Source organism: Echinops telfairi, unplaced genomic scaffold, assembly GCF_000313985.2.
Source record: "Echinops telfairi isolate 266 unplaced genomic scaffold, ASM31398v2 ScPeMD7_3533;HRSCAF=4204_1, whole genome shotgun sequence".
In the NCBI taxonomy this organism is placed as follows: Eukaryota; Metazoa; Chordata; class Mammalia; order Afrosoricida; family Tenrecidae; genus Echinops; species Echinops telfairi.
Genome location: NW_022107432.1, coordinates 13,263,377 through 13,282,602, shown reverse-complemented (window position 1 = coordinate 13,282,602; position 19,226 = coordinate 13,263,377). Strand labels below are relative to the sequence as shown.

The 19,226-nt window shown below is 45.3% G+C and overlaps 1 protein-coding gene across 1 annotated transcript in view; it reads left to right on the top strand.

The window, feature by feature from the left end:
- Positions 1-6,586, top strand: part of PAQR8 (progestin and adipoQ receptor family member 8) — a 49,264-nt gene extending 42,678 nt beyond the window's left edge. Inside the window, exon 2 of the mRNA XM_004696358.2 lies at positions 4,356-6,586. Coding sequence (XP_004696415.1) covers positions 4,395-5,465 — 1,071 coding nt within the window. The 5' untranslated portion in view covers positions 4,356-4,394 and the 3' untranslated portion in view covers positions 5,466-6,586. The remainder of the gene's footprint in view (positions 1-4,355) is intronic.
- The last annotated feature ends 12,640 nt before the right edge of the window (positions 6,587-19,226 follow it).

Below are 19,226 nucleotides of genomic sequence, written 5' to 3'. Positions count from 1 at the left end.
ACAACTTTCCTCTAGTTCTTTAATGCTTCCCCCCCCCCACTATCATGACCTCAATTCTACCTAACAAATTCGAGTAGACAAGAACATGCACACTGCTACAGATAAGAGCCCATAACACAGGGATACCAGAATAGATAAACTCCTCAGGATCAATAATGAGAATAGAGATACCAGGAGGATAAGGAGAAGGTGGGGGGAGAAAGGGGGAGTCAATCACAATGATCAACATATAATCCCCTCCCAGGGGGATGAACAACAGAAAAGTGGGTAAAGGGCGACAGAGGATGATTTAAGATATGAAATTAATAATCTAGAACTTATCAAGGGTTCATGAGGGAGGACGGATGGGGGAGGGAGGGGGAAAGTGAGAAGCTGATATCAAGGGCTCAAGTAGAAAGAAAATGCTTTGAAAATGATGATGGCAGCATATGTTCAAATGTGCTTAACACAACATAATTGTATGGATTGTGATAAGAGGTGTAAGAGCCCCCAATAAAAGTATTTATTTACATATTTTTAAAAAAATATAAAATGTCATTTGCATTTGCATTGGAAACAGCAAGCACTTTGCTGATGTCAACTGGGTCTTGGCTGAAAGCAAAGAATACCGAAAGATATTAACTTGTGTTTTATTGATTAGGTAAAAGCATTAGACTATGTGAACCATAACAAACTATGGATAGCTTTGAAAAAAAATGGGAATTCCAAAACACTCCTGTGTTCATGCAGAATCTGTGTATAATCAAGAGGCAACTGTCTGAACAGAACAAGGGAATATTGCAGGATTTAAAATCAGGAAAGGTGTGTGTCAGAGTTGTACCATTTTACCAGTACCCACCTCTAGGAAGCATGTAAGGCATGTTTTTGTCAGCATCCCTTCAATGGATCCTGAGGCCAGTGGTCTCCTGGAGGCAGAAACGATTCGCCGTTGTTCCCCTAGTAGCTAGCACAGATTCCAGCTCATTGTAATAAAATATCAGTTGTACTTAACCTTTACTGAGTACGTTTCCTGGGCTGGGAAGAACTGTTCCCCATTTTATATTTTAGATTCTATCATTTAACCATCACAGCATCCTGTGTGTTATGTAGTTATTACCCCTCCCCCCTTTACAGTCGATGAATGTGAGGCTTAGAGAGTTGTTTTACATTTACTGATTGTCACTTAGTAAGTGGCAACATCAAAGCTTGATTTCAGATCGCCCTGGACTACTTTCATAATTTATTAATTTTCATGCTCTGCACATTTTCCCTGATTAGACACATTTTTCCTCTCTCTTAATATTAAGGAGTGTAAGTAAGAAGACTAAATATTTTCCATAAAATCAGTAGTCCCTTAAGCAGTACTTGATGCTTCTGTCTCAGTCAAAGGGAGCCACTGAGGTAAGTCAAGTTTTAAACTTTTCTGAGGAAAACAGCTTTGGAAATAAGGAAGTGTGAGTGGTAACAACTGTCCATGCACCGAAAGTCCATTTCTTTTGCCAGTAAACTCTTCCTTTCTGCAGGAAATAATCACTTTGCTCATCTAATTCCAGATGAAAGTAAAGATGTTTTGAGGCTTGAGATTCTTAGAGTACAGGCATACCTCAGAAAGATTGTAGGTTCAATTCCACACCACAGTAAAGCAAGTCACACAATGTTTTCGTCCCCCATAAATAAAAAAAAATTGGTGCTTACGCCATGCTGTAGTCCATTCACTGTGCATCACCACTTTTAAATTTGAAACGCTGTGCCAATTGCAAAACTCAGAGACAAAGAAACGTGATGTGAGCACATGCCACTGGGAAAATGGCAGCGGCAGATTTGCTCGACGCAGAGTAGCCACAGACCTGCCCATTGTAGCCCAGGCAGTATCTGCGAAGCACAATGAAAACAATCCAACAAGACGAGGAATGCCCGGCTCACTCTAGTTACCGAGGAGGAGAAAGTCCAAAACAAAAACCAAACTCACTGCCCGCGAGTCAATCCTGACTCCTCGAGCCCCCTGTGGGTTTCCGGCACTAAATGTTTACGGCAGTAGAAAGCCCACTCTTTCTGCCGTGGAGCCGTTGGCTGACTTCTTTTTAAGAACTGAATACCAAATGCCAATCTTCATTATTATATTTTATAGGAAAGCAAATTTAGCCTGTGTGTTAATCCTATATAGCTCTAAAAACAATCCCAAGATATTCACTAAATATCAACTTCATCAACACAATTGCCCTCTTCTGACCTAATTGATAAATTGTTTATCTGTCTTTTGTTGTTGTTCATTTCATTGCTTACCCCATATTTTCAAGCTACCAGTGAAATTAGTTAGTACAGAAAAAAGTGCTAAAGAATATATTAGTAATGTCAGTATGTATAATATACATGTGCATTTATTGGATAGAGCATTTCATGTTACTAGCCTCAGTTTAACAAATATATTTAATAGCGTCTGGTTGTTGATGTAAGGAACCCTAGTGGCAGAGTGGATTGTACTGATCACTACAAGATCGGCAGTTCAACCCCTCTAGCTGCTCTGAGAGAAAGAGATGAGTAACGATTTGCAGTCTAGGAAAGCCTGCAGAGACGTTCTACTCTGTCCTTATAAGGGTCACTAGGAGTTGAAACTGATGTTATGCCAGTGTTTTGTTGTCATTGAGTTAATTTGCAACCCATGGCAATCCCATGTCAGAGAGTAGTACTGCCCTACAGGGTTTCCTAGAAAGAACAAACTCACCAACTAACTGCCATCAAGTCAATACTGACTCTTGGTGACTGCATCGGACAGGTAGAAGTTTCCCTGTGGGTTTCTGAGAATGCAGCTCTTTACAGTAGAAACCTCATTGTTCTCCCTCAGAATGGCTGGTGGTTTTCAACTGCTGACCTCACAGCAGCCCAACCTGTAACCAGGAGTCACCAAGGGCTCTCACAGGGTCTCCTAGGCTGTGAGATTTATAGGATATATTGCCAGGTCTGCATCCTAACAAGCTACTGGGTGGGTCGCAACTGTTAGCCTTTGGGTTAACAGTTGAGCACTTACCCATTGTGCCGCTAGAGCTCCTACTTAATTATCCCAAAACACAAACTGCCTTCAAGTTCATTCGACTCCTATCAACCCAATAGGGCGGAGTAGAACTGCCTCTTTGGGTTTCTGAGGTTGTAAATCTTTACAGCAGCAGAAAGTCTCCTCTTTCTCCTTGAGAACAGTTGATGGGTTTGAACTACTGACCTTGAGGTTAGCAACCCAACATGTAACCCACTATGCCACCAGGGCTCCTGTCTTATTTGATAAATGTATCTAGAAAAGCCCAAAGCCTTTCAGGTGAGCCTTCTTTATAACCTAGAATCCTAGATAGTGAGTAAAGCATTTATGGAAAACTGCTGTTTTGTGGTACATTTGATAAAATATTCACCACTGACCTCATCTGGCTTATTCATCAACTAGAAATTCCAATTGCAAGTCAAATGTGTTTTAGACCCGATAAAGTCTAAATCGATAAATTGATTGAATATCGATGTTGTTAGACAAGAGAAAATCCAAAGCCACTTGATTAAATAGTTTCAAAAACAGCAATTACGTTTGTGTTTAGATTTTATGTTAAAACGAAACCATGTGTTTACTTTGTGTGATATTAAAATATTTCCCAGGCTCTACATTGGTCCTTCCCTACCTGATTATCATTTGTCTTTATTTTGAGGTTAATCAGGTGCTCGTCTCAAATTACCAAGTCACCTGTGAAATTCACGGGCAATTTCAGGCGAGATGCTAAAGAAATGTAAGCCTATCTTTAGTAATATCAGTAGGTACCATTGTTATATTTTAGTATAGCAGTTATACTTAAAGCCAGTTTGATGGTTACAATTTAAAAACAGACAATCCTTTCTAATGGGTGCCCCAGGATGGTCCTTGTGTGTGATCAACAAGCGTGGCTGCTAAGTAAAAGGTGTTGTTTTGAGAAACACCTCGAAAGAAAGACCAGGCTGTCTACAGCCGCAAACATCCCGGTTAACAACCCTCGGGAGCCCAGTTCTACGCCGATGCAGGGGGGCAGGGGTGGGTCACCGTGAGTCCGGAGTTGGCAGCCACTGGTTCCAAAGGCGGACGGGCTTGGTGAGGGCTCATCGTGTCACTGAAAACCAGGGAGGTGGCTAGCATTCCCGTGGTCGGGGTCGTGCCGCCCCTCGCCCTGCCTGCCGTGGGTCCACTGCTGCAGGCTCGGAATGTTCCGGCCACAGGCGGGGTGCGTCCAACTTGACGAGCCAGGGGAAGCCGCCTGGCCGACGGCCGTGGAAGGCCGCGCTTCCTTAGCCAGCGGAGCCCCTGCCCCGTGCGGGTGCCCCCGCTCGCTCGCTCACCGCCGTCTGACGGACGTGACTCCGTTTTTCTCCAGGTTGCAGCACCCGCTCGCCGGTGACGTGACGGAGCCGCCATGACGACCGCCATCTTGGAGCGCCTGAGCACCCTGTCGGTGAGCGGGCAGCAGCTGCGCCGCCTACCCAAGATCCTCGAGGACGGCCTTCCCAAGATGCCTTGCACCGTGCCCGAGAGCGACGTGCCGCAGCTCTTCCGCGAGCCCTACATCCGCTCCGGCTATCGCCCCACGGGCCACGAGTGGCGCTACTACTTCCTCAGCCTCTTCCAGAAACACAACGAGGTGGTCAACGTGTGGACCCACCTGCTGGCCGCCCTGGCCGTCCTGCTGCGCTTCTGGGCCTTCGCCGAGGCCGACGCCCTGCCCGTGGCCTGGGCCTCGCCGCACGCCCTGCCGCTGCTCCTCTACGTCCTGTCCTCCATCACGTACCTCACCTGCAGCCTGCTGGCCCACCTGCTGCAGTCCAAGTCGGAGCTCTCCCACTACACCTTCTACTTCGCCGACTACGTGGGCGTGTGCGTGTACCAGTACGGCAGCGCCTTGGCGCACTTCTTCTACAGCGCCGACCAGGCGTGGTACGAGCGCTTCTGGCTCTTCTTCCTGCCGGCCGCTGCCTTCTGCGGCTGGTTGTCCTGCGCGGGCTGTTGCTATGCCAAGTACCGCTACCGGAGGCCTTACCCCGTCATGCGGAAGATCTGTCAAGTGGTACCGGCCGGGCTGGCCTTCGTCCTAGACATCAGCCCCGTGGCACATCGCGTGGCCCTGTGCCACCTGGCAGGCTGCCAGGAGCAGGCGGCCTGGTACCACACCCTCCAGATTGTCTTCTTCCTGGTCAGCGCTTACTTCTTCTCCTGCCCCGTGCCCGAGAAGTACTTCCCGGGCTCCTGTGACATCGTGGGCCACGGGCATCAGATCTTCCACGCCTTTCTGTCCATCTGCACGCTCTCCCAGCTGGAGGCCATTCTCCTGGACTTCCAGGGCCGCCAGGAGATCTTCCTGCAACGCCACAGCCCCCTGTCCATCTACACGGCCTGCCTCTCCTTCTTTTTCTTGACTGCCTGCAGCGGCGCCACCGCCGCCTTCTTGAGGCACAAAGTCAAGGCCAGGCTGACCAAGAAAGATTCCTGAGGCCCGAAGCTGGAGTGGTGTGTGGAGGTGGCCGCTTGTGATGAGGGGGAAATGGTGCAACACTAGGGGCTGGTGTTTTCTTCTAAAGGATGGGCTTTTCAACGAATGATACATATTCCCAAGGTTGTACTATGACTGCAGCACTAGAACGTTCTAGGATTAAAGAGTTTTGCTGCTGCTGCTGCTTATGATAACAGGAGTATTGTCTCCCCCTGGGTCAGAGCCTTACAAAGGGCTAAGAATCACGGGAGGCTGAATGAAGGCGAACAATCTTCGCGCCTCAAAGTTTGGGACAATTCGTGACCTCCAGGGGCATGTCTAGAGCAAAAGGGAGAATAAAGGAATGAAGGAAGTAGGTGGCTGGTCCATGCCCCATTGGAATGGCCATCCTATGTTGGCTTGGTAACTGAATAGCTTCTAAGGTCCCAATTTCATTTGGATTTAAGATTGTCTAAGGTAACACAATCGGAATCTTCAAGATACTTCCGTGAAAACCTTAGACACCGTCAAGTGCTCAGTTCATCTGATTTCTGGCCCCTCCTCTCTCCATTGTAACAACTGACCCTTTTCTCAGGATGACCGCCTATCTGATGGGCTGAAGTGATTTCCCTGAAGTGCCGTCCATCTCCCACTCCCAGCTGCACCTTCCATGGTAACAGAACGGACGAAGAGCAGCCACACTTCCAGGCAATGCTTGGATCCATCTGGATATTCAGGAAACTTGTTCTCAGAAAGACTAATAATATAAACGGTACTAGTAAGCCGAGTGCCAAGAGCCACCAGAAGGCCCAGCCAACAAGCTCAGATAACTGCAGTGTCGTGGGACCCTTCTGTTTTATACCTGTGGCGTGCAGGATTACAGGGGAGCTGTGGGGTCTACCTATAGTGTCAATTGGTTCTAAGGGTTCCTTTCAAACCAGTTGTCAACCACCCAATTCTGACTCACGATGAGGGTTCTTATTCAAGAGGAACCCCAAATCCATTCTCCTAACCAGATGCTATCCCATGACACGCACACAGCTCCCCCCATCAGGGTCCTCAGGGTGGCACTCTGCTTCAGCTTAGAGCAGTGGTTCTCAATCTTCCTAATGCCATGACCCTTTATAATACAGTTCCTCATGTTGTAGTGACCCCCCCAATCATAACATTATTGTCGTTGCTACTTCATAACTGTCATTTTGCTGCTGTTATGAATCGGGTGACCCCTGTGAAAGGGTCGTTTGACCCCCACAGGGATCGCGACCCACAGGTGGAGAACTGCTGGCTTAGCATTTACTATTAGTTGCCATCGAGTTGGGAATTCTGACTCCTGGCAGCGCCCTGTGTGTAGAGTAGACCCGTTCCATAAAGTTTTCTAGGCAGTGGCCTTTCACATGCAAGTCACCAGGCCTGCCTTTCAAGGTGTCTCTTGGTGGGCTCAGACCACCAACCTTTTGGCTAGTTGTCGGGTGCTGTTGAGTTGATTGTGACTCATCGCAAGCCCAGGTGATAGCAGAACAGCCCCAAGGGTTTTTAAGGCTGTGATCTTTAGGGGAGCAGATCGTCAGGTCTTTCTCCCGGGAGCCATTAGGTGGTTCCAACCACCAACCTTTAGGCTTAGCTCTGAATGCTTGACTCTTTGTATCACCCAGAGACGCCTCAGCTTAGAGCAGACCCTCTAAAATAATCAAGCCCCAGGACCCAAGTAAGTTTGAATGCTCATGCTGGGATGACCCAAGAGGCTCCTCTTGGCCCGACTGTACAAGTGGGCACCCTGTAGCTGGAAGCCTCTGACCAGCAGCTTCTATGGGGTAGACGGAGTTTGGGATTGATGTGTTCCAGTGACACAGCCCTCTCGCAGGACTGTGCTTCTGCACTGACCCAATCGAGGATGCAAGGACCGAAGGCTGTGGGCACCTCCTCAGAGGCATATGTCTTCAGGCAGTCTGCGTCGGCTGAACAGGGAAGTGGTTTGTTTTAACTCCAGTAGGATGAACCTCCTCTATTAACTAGGCTGCTTTATTGTCTTGAAATCTTTGTTTCCTATCTCTTTCTGATCAATCTGTGGGTTTTGTGCCTTATAAATGGAAATGTATGAACACTTTTCTGAACATATGACCATGTGGAGTTTTGTCTAGGGTTACTGGGATCAGGAAAAAATTGCTTTCCAATTAGTGAATGAAGGGAACCCCGGAAATCTACAGCTGCCGAGCCAGCAAAAGACTCTTTCCTTTTGTGGTCCGGCAAAGTGGGGAGGAGAAGAGAGAGCGCTCTGAATGTGCTCCTGTTCATGTGATATCAAAAAAGTGTGTGTTTGGTCAGCTATGTTGTTTGCCTAGAGAAGTCTCTTCTGTTTTCCTCAACGACTCAAACTTCTATTCTACCCAAGTGTCTTACACACAAACTTCTGGTATCTAGGCCAAATTCATGGCCCCCAAGGCTAGCAAAGCAGAACAAGGCAATGGAAGAGTTGCACAAACACGTTGCAAGTAGAGGGTCAGTTTTAAATGGACTCTAGAAATTTTTCAGCTTTTTTGTCATTATGGATACAAAGACTATATTCTTTTAAAAGGTAGACAGGAGATCTGAAGTGGAGGGGGAAGGCGAAGGAAGTCGTAAGTCCAGTTCTTGAAGGAAACAGTAGTGGTAATGGTGGACTGAGAGCGTTAGGGCAATTCCAGGTATTTTTACAAAGAGAAGGCAGAGGGTGGGGCAGTGGCCGTGAGATGCAGCCATGTGCCACCGGTACATGGTTCACCGCGTAAGGCAAGTTAAGTGCAGAAAGCGAGACAGAACATTGAGATGTTGCCATAAAAGGTGTTTTATCTTAATTTACCCAAGTATTGGTCCCTCCAGTGATGGGGAATGAAGAGACAAGACACTGAAGAACAGTTCTTCACCAGAGATACTTGGGAAGCATCGAGGTAGAAAACAATGAAATGCTCTCAAAATAGCAGTATCTCTAAAAGCCAGGCTAGCCAGTTCCCATTGAGTCTGACTCAGGACAAACGCATGATGTCAGATTCGAACGGTGTTCCACGGAGTTCGCAGCGGCTGCCTTTTTGGAAGTAGATCTCCATGCCTTTCTTCCGAGGAGCCTCCAAATGGTCTTGGAACTTGAACCTCCAACCTTGTGGTGATCTGTTTGCACCACCTAGACACTCCATCTAGGATCTCATTATAAAGAGAAATACAGATGTATACAGCTACCTTTTAGAGGTTACATGTGACCCCCTTCCCAACTTTTTCACTGAAACAGCGTCACCAGTGAAGGATAGACCTAGTTGTTTACAGGAAGAATTGCGTGTTGATAAAGGAGATGTTCTCCTGCTCCACTTAGACTTACCCACTAACAGTTGACATGTAATAGAAACTGCTGGTTATCTTTTTAACTAAGATGTTTACTCTGTCAAAATCAAAATACCGTTGACAAAACACAGCTATCACTTATTTACTTAATCTCATTGTGGATAAGGGGAATACACACTGATGGATGTGTATGAAGCCCTACCCGGTGCAGGGAGAAGAGAAAACAGGACACAGCAAGTGGGGACCTAGTTATGTGTTTTCCTTTTACCTAGAACTTTCCGACTTATATTTATTAACAAGGCAATGTGAATCCTCTTCAGATGTCAGGATTCCATGTCCGGTTCTGCTGGAAGTACCTCACTCAGTTAACAATATTCTCAGGAGCCCTCTACTGGAAGCTTGAAGTAATCGGAGCTCAGGCCACGCAAAGAGGATCTTTCATTCCTGCCTTTGTTGCCCACAAGTTCAAAAATTGTACTTGAATGCTTGGAAGTGGGGGAGAGGGCAAGGTGGGGGAGAAGAGTATCTTTGGTTGCTGCATTGTAGTTTCAGATGACTCCTCCAGATGGCGCTTTTGTCTTACATAGAGTATCTCCACCCTTGCCCCCGTGGCTTCTGTCTCCTAATTGTGTTGGTTCTAGCGTTTTGTGTGATTGCTTGACAAAGAAAATATGGAGCTATTTTCTGTTTATATAAATCTACTCACACGAATGATCATTAAACGTATTTTGTATATGGACTGTTGTGTCAAAACTTGAAAGCAACGGCCACTTCGATGAAGCACATCTTAAAGATTCGATCAAAGCCAATAATGCCACCAGAAGGCCAGGGCACCTTATACCACTTAGTAGCAGGAAAGAATCAAGGCTTAAAGAAAAAATAGCCTCCAGGCCATCTATACCCAAACCCTTCAAATACCTATGCACACACACACACCAAAAATCGTGACTAGTGAGCAGGCTAACAAGTGACCCCCACAAAAAAAGTTATGAAGTTGATTGCTCTGAGAATTTTTATCTAGCTTAATTCTAGTTTCACAGAGAGTGGCATCCATAAATTTCAAAACTTCGGATCAATGAACTACATTTCATGGAATCAAAATTATAGATGGTACTATAACATAACTTTATTGTGAATTTGTCAATGAAATTACTTTGCAGCTGTAACAATTTTACTTTTGGTCACCGTTATGTGGTGTCACATGCATTCCAACAACTCCTAGCGAATCTGGGCACAACAGAATGAAAGACTGCCAATCCTACACTATCCTCACCATTGTTTTGTTTAAGCCCCTTGTTGCAGCCACTGTGTCCATCCCCGTGCTGAGGGTCTTCTCTTTCAATACCACAGCGTTGGGTCACAGATTGGTAAACGTTTTCCTCTGGCTAGGGGTACCACTGGGAAAGTTTTAAGTGTTCTCTTGCCCAAGTCCTTTTTATCAGCATTAGGGCCCCCAGGCAGTTTCCAGGTCATCCTGCAGCAGCTGTTCATCATTTCTCCACTCTCCTATTGCTGGTTCATCAAGCATTTATTGAGCATCTCTGGATAGCCATCTGTGTAGGCTCTGGAGAATCCCGAATGAGGACAAATGGACGTGTACCTGCATGCAGAGGGTCTGCAGCCCACTAAGTGAGGACCAGCGACTTGCCACCTTGGGCCACGAGGGGGGCCTCCCTTTTGGGTCATGGCCACAACCACAACCTGAGGGTGAGATGGCTCATGAAACCCATAGGGCCTGGGACCTGCTTGGTGTCTGAACCTTTCAGAGGAATTGAGCTCATTCACCCCTTCCCTACGAGAGGCTGGAAATTTCTGCCCCACACCAAGGCAGTCCTGAAAGCGATCTTGTCGCCAGCCTTCTCCACATTGCCCTTATTGTTTACGTCTGGACATCACCGGCATGACCAGGCACAGCAACGCGTGACCATCAAGGCAATTTTGACTCCGTGACCCTGAAGAGAGTTCCTAAAACTGCAACTCTTTCTGGGAGCAGACAGCCTTCCCTTTCTCCCATGGAGCGGCTGGCGGGTGTGAGCTTCAGGTCTTACCATTAGCAGCCCAGAGTCGCACCCAGAGTGCCACCAGGTCACAAACCAAATAACCAAACTCACCGTCATCAAGTCGACTGATTCCTAGCAACCCTGTAGGACAGACTACAACTATCCTGGTGGTTCTCTGAGACTGTAACTGTGAGAGTAGGCAGCTTCCTCCTCCTCCTGCGGAGAACAGGTGCTTTCAAACAGCTGACCTTGTGGTTAGTAGCCCAATGTGTTCCCTGTTATATGGCGGGGCTCCTACCAAGGCACAAACGGGCCCTAAATTTCTGCAAACGATATAGGCTTCCTGGGCACAGAAAGCCTGTTCCCCCGAGATTTACTGAGCACAGATTCTGGACTTGGTAACAAGTTTTCAAAACCACTGGCTGCACTCTGCCTATCTCCTCCCCTCTCCCCCTCCCCCCAATGAACTACCTTAACCCTTGTGGGATTTTTATGGAAAGAACAGTAGAGAAAACAGTAACAGGTCTACAGGGGGAACAATAACTAGGTTGGTATGGACACCTTAGAATAATCGACCTTTTGAGATCAATGCATGGTCATTACCTCAAAAAGGAAAGAAGAAGGCATGGAAACAGGGAAGAAGTGGATTAAGAGAGGGTTCATTGTAGGGGATACAGTGAGATGAAACAAAATGCATGAATTGTTGAAGAAAAAAAACTTCAGCTAATTCACAATAAAAAGGAAACAAATAACTATACACGCGGAAAATCATGACACTAGAAGAAGTCGTGTCAACATCAACGTTGGGAGCATATGTATCACAGACTAAGGAGTTTTCATACCTGTCTCGTCCTTCTGATAAGCAGAGGTGTTCACTGTCGTTCAGCCTCCAGAGCGCCTTGACCAAACTGAAGGCTGCAGTAGAATACCTCCGACTTTATTATATACTAGCTTTCCAAAACCTTCCACGTTCAATTGAGCATCATCATAATTGTATGAGGTAAATAAGACCAGAAAGTTCCCCATTAAACTAGAAAATCCACAATGGAGATAGAGTCACTTGTCCAAAGTTACACAATTAAAAGTATTAAACTCAATAAACGCCAAATATTTGCAAAGCTCCTTACAGCTTGAGCAAGAGAAAGACGAGGCTCTGTCCTCTAGTTAGGATTTCACCGTCTCCGAAACCCACAGGGGCAGTTCCACTCTGGTTTGCTGGGTTGCTGCAAACTGGAATCCACTTGAAGGCAGTGAGTTCAGTTGGTCTGGGTTTCTAGCTGGGTTAAAGGGGCCCTGTTGGTATAGTAGGTTATGCATTAAACTCTTCACTGCAAGGTCAGCAGCTCAAAACCACCAGCCCCTGTGAGAAAGAAAGATAAAGGTTTCTACTTCCATAAAGAGTTTGGTTCTGTTTTAAGGCTAATGAAGCAGCCTTACGCATTGTGTGTACTTTAACATAATAACCTTATTTTATTTTTGGATCATGTCTACCTCGTGACTAGCCATGATTGTACCACTTCGTTTTAACGTGACTTTACTCCCAACAATGTTTTTGCATTACATAGACTTCAGACACCTACAAGGCCCCTATTGCCCACAGGCTCTTGGTAGCTTACCAAAAACCCAAACTCACTACCAGCCAGCAACTCTAATAGGACACAGACCTTTGGGTTTCTGAGACTTTAAATCTTTACCGCAGTAGCAGCCTCATCTTTCTCCCGTGGAGCAGCTGGTGGGTTTGAACCACTGACCTTGTGGTTAGCAGCTCATTGTGTGACCCAATACATCGCCTTAGATCATAGAACATCAGATTTCATTCTTCAGTGACAGCCTTGTGAGAATACCTTAGGGAACTTGGATGTGAAACTCATCCAGTATAGCTCATCTTGCAAGATCCCAAACCCTTCCCATCGTCTTTCACCAGGATTGTCAGTTTCTCAAATAATCTGCTCTCCCAGGAATGGTGACAAGTGACAGAAACTTAAATGGGGTTTTTAAATGTTTCTCAGCCTTATGAGTTATACAGAATCAGAAGAAAGCCTAAGGAAAGAAAGAAGAGTCATTGATGTTTCTCATTTTAAAGTAATTTACGCAAAGAAAGTAATATATGCTTTCACATCAAGATTAAAATAACCCATAAAGAAAGAAAAGAAAAAAATCTATCTGCTCATCACTGAAATGAACACCATCCACCCTCCTACCCACCCTCCAGGTGGGAGGGGAAGACAGTGTCAATATTGTCAATGGAAAAAGGTAAATAAACAGAGTCATGTAAAGCTTCTTGACAAACCAGACAATGGGAACTAGAAATTTTCAGCAACCTAATACTTACATTCTCTAATGTACAAAACCAGTGAAGTCTTTGGTTCAGTTTACAGAATACAGTTAAATCACACCCCTTTCTAATGTTACAGGAGGTCGGTAACTTGATGATGCTGCGGTTGAGGGTGGAGATACTGGTTCACGGAACAAAGTCAAAGATACACTAAACAAAGCCAACGATACATTATCTCCTCTGTTGAAAGAATTTGCGAAATGCCGCTCCTGAATCAAGCCCTCAGAGTATTGTGCTAGAAAGACCTTCGCTGGAATCTGGCCCAGCTGTTGGAGAGGTGAAAATGGATTCCTTGACAGCCTTTCCAGACTCACCGCGCTGTGTGCCCGCCCCTGTTCTAGGCCAGAGATGCAGTGATGAGCGAAACAGATCCCTGCCCGTCTGGGGTGCACCTTCTGGAGGGGGAAACGAGGAACCAGATAACTAGATTACTGAGAATACTGAACAAGGGCAGTGCCAAGGAGAAATGGCCAGGGGGAATGCGTGTGCCTGCAAATCCAATTTTACAGGGGTCAAGGGGAACCTAGAAAGGGGAGAGAGCCCTGCAGAGGGAAGAGGCTGTAGGGCTTCAAGACTAGATCCTTCCCAGAAAGGGTGGAGAAAGGAATGGGAGATGAGGGCAGATTCTACAGCACCTTGAAAAGACTGGCTTTCCTTGTGCTTTCTGGTAGAAGCATCATGGGGAACAGTTGTTTCCAATGGTTTCCAGAGTGGCTGGTCATGTCTATGGATGACCAAGTCTACTAAAAGCACTTGACTTTGCTCTAGGAAATGGAGTCCAGTTGGTTCCTGGTCGCCTGCACAAAGCCTTCTTACTAGAAGTCATTCCACATGCTCGTTCTCATGGGATTTTGACTTCCACTTCCCAGAGAAGTTCTGGATTTGTCCTCGTTCTGTGAATGACCCTCTAGATCTAGGAAGACAAGGCATGAAGCATGTGGGCAGATTCTGTAAAATCGACATCATTATAGTGACAATCGCTGTCTACAGGATCGCAGAGCTTATGTACTTATCGGGTTTTGAGCCAAGCTGTTGTCCTAGATGCTTTCAGCAAACTTGTGAGGTAGGTCTGATTGTCCTTATTTAGACAAATGAGGAAACCGAGGCCTAGAGAGATGAATGTGCCCAAGGCTACCTGCCTATGAAGTCAATGGAAGTCCACACCCCAGCAGGCTGTTGAGTGAAGCGTCCATTTTCTGGCCCAAATAAAGCAATTGTCAAAGGTGGTTGATCTAACTTCTCCATTGTCAAATGTGCAAACCTGAAAAGGTATCGAGCTGAGAGTAAAGCCTAATGTTGGTTTCCCCTCGTGATAGAGGAAAGAAACCGAGTAAAGCAGCTCTTATTTCATTTCTAGACACGTTCATCATGTGAAAGCACTGAGCCACGTTACCGCTGTGCCCATGCTGTGATTCTTCCCTGTATTTTGTTCACTCAGACCTAGTCACTTTACACACAGTAGTCCCCAAGACCTTCCTCAATCCCTTGCAAGGCCTTGAAGGATTCAAACCATCCTAAGAACCACTGACCATCTTCAAATGATTTCCCCACATTTCTTACAGGTCCATAAATGACTTCATGGATTTCTTCATCAAGTTCGAGACATGCTAAAATATAAGCACACAAACGAACCTTACTGCCATAAAATTCAGGACAATAAACCTGCTCCTGTGGATTGACGGCTGTACTGGGGATTTTGAACTGCTGACCTTGCAGTTAGCAACCCAATATACAACCTACTAGTGATCTGAGCACTATCCAGGCTCAAAGAATTTCTTCTCCTCAACGACAATTATAGAAACATTCAATACATCTACACTCAGTGTTTTTGTTGTTCAAACAAGAACAGATGGGCTTGTAATCTGTGACAAACTTTACTACAAGAGTGGGCAGGCCGGGTGGAGTTCAGCCCAGTGCCCGGCTCAGAGTTTGTGTCCCGGGAGTGCTGGTGGCGATCAGTCTCATTGTTATTGTTTCTGTCCTCCCTGTCTGAGCGAGGGTGCTGTGGATTCTTTACACAGACTTCCACCCTGCCCGCGGATCCCAAATGCCGCTCCCAGAGTCAAGGCACTGTCCGCCTTTGGGGTGGATTTCTCACCAGCTGTACTATAGTTAAATGTGTTTTATTTTCCGAGGGACCTGATGGGGAAGTCTGCGTGTGTTTTTGGTAGGAAATTCTTTGTTTCCTTCCCCATGCCCTCGCGGACACTCAGCATATGACTGTAGGTTCTCCCAGGCATCCGAGGAGACATCTGTCAGCACCCAGACTCCTGCAGACACGTGGGCAAACAGTGCCCAAGTTGCCTCTAACTCATGGCGGTGCCATGCATGTCAGAATAGAACCCTGTGTCACAGAGCTTTCAAGGGCAGAGAATTCCCACGTAGATAGCTCAGACTTTCTTCTAAGGCACCTCTGAGTGAATTTGAACTGCCAAACTTTGTAGTAAGGTTGTTCGCTGTTTGCACCACCCAGGACTCCTAGAAGGATGGACAACATTGTCCTTTGCCACTACACCTCTGTATGATTGGCTTCGGGAAGAAACACCTGTGTCTACTCACTTCTGACTTTTTGATTCCCGTCCCAGGCCATTCTCAGGAGCTGCCTCTGTTCAATTGACACAGTTGACCCTAACCAGTGGCTTAGAGTCTCTCAGCTCAGCAAGCATAGATAGAGAGGAAGACACAAAGACCCCACCTTCCCTCAGCCATCTCCATCCCATTAAAGGGTAAATGGGATTTACAAGTCTCAAGTGGGAACTCAGCTGAGATCCTAAAGGGAAGCTTCTCGTGTGTGTGTGTGTGTGTGTGTGTGTGTGTGTCTACAGTGGTGTACCACATACCATCCATTCTGGCAGCATTGTATTATGCATACATATGCGGTTCCATAGATTATCACAGAGTTCAGACACCTCCATTGAAGAATGAGATGTAGCAAATGCAACAGCTTCCCACACAGAAGTGCATATCATGTCTCCTGTATACAAACAATCATACTACCAAGCATATCATGGTACTGCACATACTTGTATGTAGCCTACAATCTGTATGTCAATATACCAAACCAAAAAATTTACTGCCATTGAGATGGTCCATTCCAAATCCTAGTGATCCTATAGAACATTGTCGAAACTGTATACCTATATGGGACCCTATAGCCTCATCTTTTTCCTTAGAAGCAGCTGGTGGGTTTGAAGCAATGGCTTTGCAGTTAGCAGCCCACAGCACCACCATGGAGTCTTAATAAATGCCTATATTATTGGCTTACATATGTACAGTATCCTGTTTCAAATCTAAAAGTTTACTGTATGCTTCAACTTGTGGGCGGCAGCCTCCAATCTCATGTGCCACACGTCTCTTAAGTATTGTAGTATCATCTAGGTTTATTTTTCTTTCAAAATAATACTGTGAAAAAAATAAATAAATAAATAAAAATAATACTGTGAAGTTTAACCTTGCCCCAGATGCATCAAAACCAATGCTAGTGACAGCAGCAGCAAGAGGTAAAGAAGAAGTATTCATTTGGAACTGAATATAAATGGTTATTAAACAAATAAACAAAAAGACATACCCACCACTACCAAGTCGATTGCAACTCATAGCAAACTTTGTTGAGTTTCCAAGACTGTCGATCTTTATGAGCTCAGAGAGCCTCCCATTACGTGAAGCAGCTGACAGGTGGTAGCTACTTGTAGTTAGTACCCTAGTATTTATCCAACAGGGCCAGTAGGGCTTCGTATTAAACAACATGAGGTCTAAAAATTAGGGAATGCTATTGCTTGAGATTGAGGCATATTGGTCTCGGCCATCACTGAGCTCCTCAAAAACAAAGAAAAAAGTCCTTCAACCTACTAAAGCGGAAAGTTAACAATCTAAAGGCAACAGGAGCCTACATCATATATGGCGAAATTGCTAATGATGTGGACTGAGGACCAAACACAAAACCAAATCCCTCTGAGCAGTTGACATCGCTGCTCAGGCACTGAGCTTATTGAATTTATTTTTTTTAAAAAGCAGGATCAGACCACAATACCGTTGGTGCTCACACAACATCCAACATTCTGAGTTTGGGTGTGTTTTGATGTTTGCTATCTAAATCCAGCCTGTTGAAGCAGCTGCTCCTGGACTTCATCCTGAAAGTGTCCCATCATGTCTTTAGCTCCAGTCGGTCTTCAGAGCTCACAACCTACTCATCACCTTCACCCTGGGCTGCGAAGGCTTAAAAGTTTCTCTGGTTCTCATATCCCAGTGGTGAGCACCCCTCCCCCCAAAGCAGTTGATAAACTGAAGGAGCTGGGGAAAGGGCAATGGCCCTGTGGGAGGGTCCAGCCCTCTGGCCTCTCTTTGGCACACAAGGGGACTGTTGTGCTCTTTTGTCCCTCACAGCAAGTTTGGCTCCCTTCCATCTTCCCAGAGGACCTGGTGTGTATATGGAGTGGGGGTGGGGGGATCGGATGGTACATATATCGAGTTTGAGGGGTAAACAGAAGGGAAATGTTTAAGTCACACATGGCAATCCCTTCTAAATATTACCAAACTCACTACTGTCAAGTTAATTTTGACTCATAGCAACCTCAGCACATCATACTAACATTAAATTGACTCAAAAAAGAATGTTCAAAGGAATGACAACTCAGACATCTCCTTTTCAAAATGCCAGTGGATCCCCATTAATAGCCCTTACAACTAACCAGAAGTTGTAAAACACCCAAAAGGGAGTAGAGTAGAGATGATCAAGGTGCATCCCCTGTTGTATGGGTAAGAATAGTAAAATTATGTTCAAGATAGATGCGAAGGTAGGTCAAAAAAGTACTGCTACCAAATTACAGAAACCTTTATGAAACAATGGTGTCCAAGTGTGTAACTTGTTTCTTTACATCCCTTCCATCTAGCGCAATACCCTCAGTAGGCAGGGACTCTTTCTTTCTTCTTAAACAGTTTTATCAGCACTTCATCCACAGATCATACAATTCAATAGTTCAGCCATATCAAGAAGAGTTGTACAATCTTTACCACAATCAATTTTAGAGCATTTTATTTCCCCCCATACTCATTGTTATTCGTGTAATTTTTTTTATTCATGGACTTTTTTTCAATGTTAGCAAAATGTACATAGCAAAACATTCACCAATATGACAATTTTTATATGTATAATTCAGTGCCACTGATTATATTCTTCGTGTTGTACAACCATATTGTTATCCCTCTCCAAATTGTTTCACCCCCATTAAAATGAACTCAATGCCCCCTACGCAAAATCTCTTCCTCTTCACCCAGGGTCACCAGAGGTCATGCTTGGTTTCTTTCTTTCTTCTTTTTTTTTCCCAGTCATTTTCTTGATATCGTATTAACATATCATACATTTCCATAGTCAAACCACTTCTAAAAAGACTTGTATATACCTCATCACAATCAGCTCTAATGTTCCCTCCACTGATTGCTCCCCAGTTCCCCTCCCCCACCTTCTCCCTTCCCTGATCAACCATTGCATCAGTGTTATCTCTATGCGTCCACTCCGTCTGTGCTTCCTAAACTAGGAGACCTAACAGAAACAATAAAAAACAAAATCGAGATGAAACAGAAAGAAGAAAACAGCAAAAATAATAATATAAAGATAAAATGAAGAGTAAGAAAAACAAACAATAAGAATATTCTTAAAACCAGAGAAGACATTTCCTCTTGGAACAATCAAGTAATATCTGAGCACAAAGCAAATTTAAGTGGGTCAAGAGAGAAGTAAAGTGATCAAGTAGCATATACCCTGGTACAGTCCACCAGGGTCAAGATGAGCATAATCTCTGTCTGAGAGGAAAGCTGCTTGAGGCCCTCCCCTGTGACTAGAGATGATCTGCCAGAAACCCACTCCTACCAGACACTCTGCAGATGGATTTTTGTGTTCCCACCATCCTCCATAGCCTTCTACAAACTGGGTGTTCACAATTTAAGCTCTGACACATTTACCTTCATCATATTTGGATTTTGTTATTGTCCTCTTTCATACAGGCTGGTGTGCTTCCTCTGTGTGGACTTAGTTGACTTCTCGCTTGGATGGCTGCTTCTTTGAATACAAGCCTTTAAGACCCCAAATGCTATTCCAATTGATAGCCAGGCACCATCTGCTTTCTTTCCCACACTTGCTGT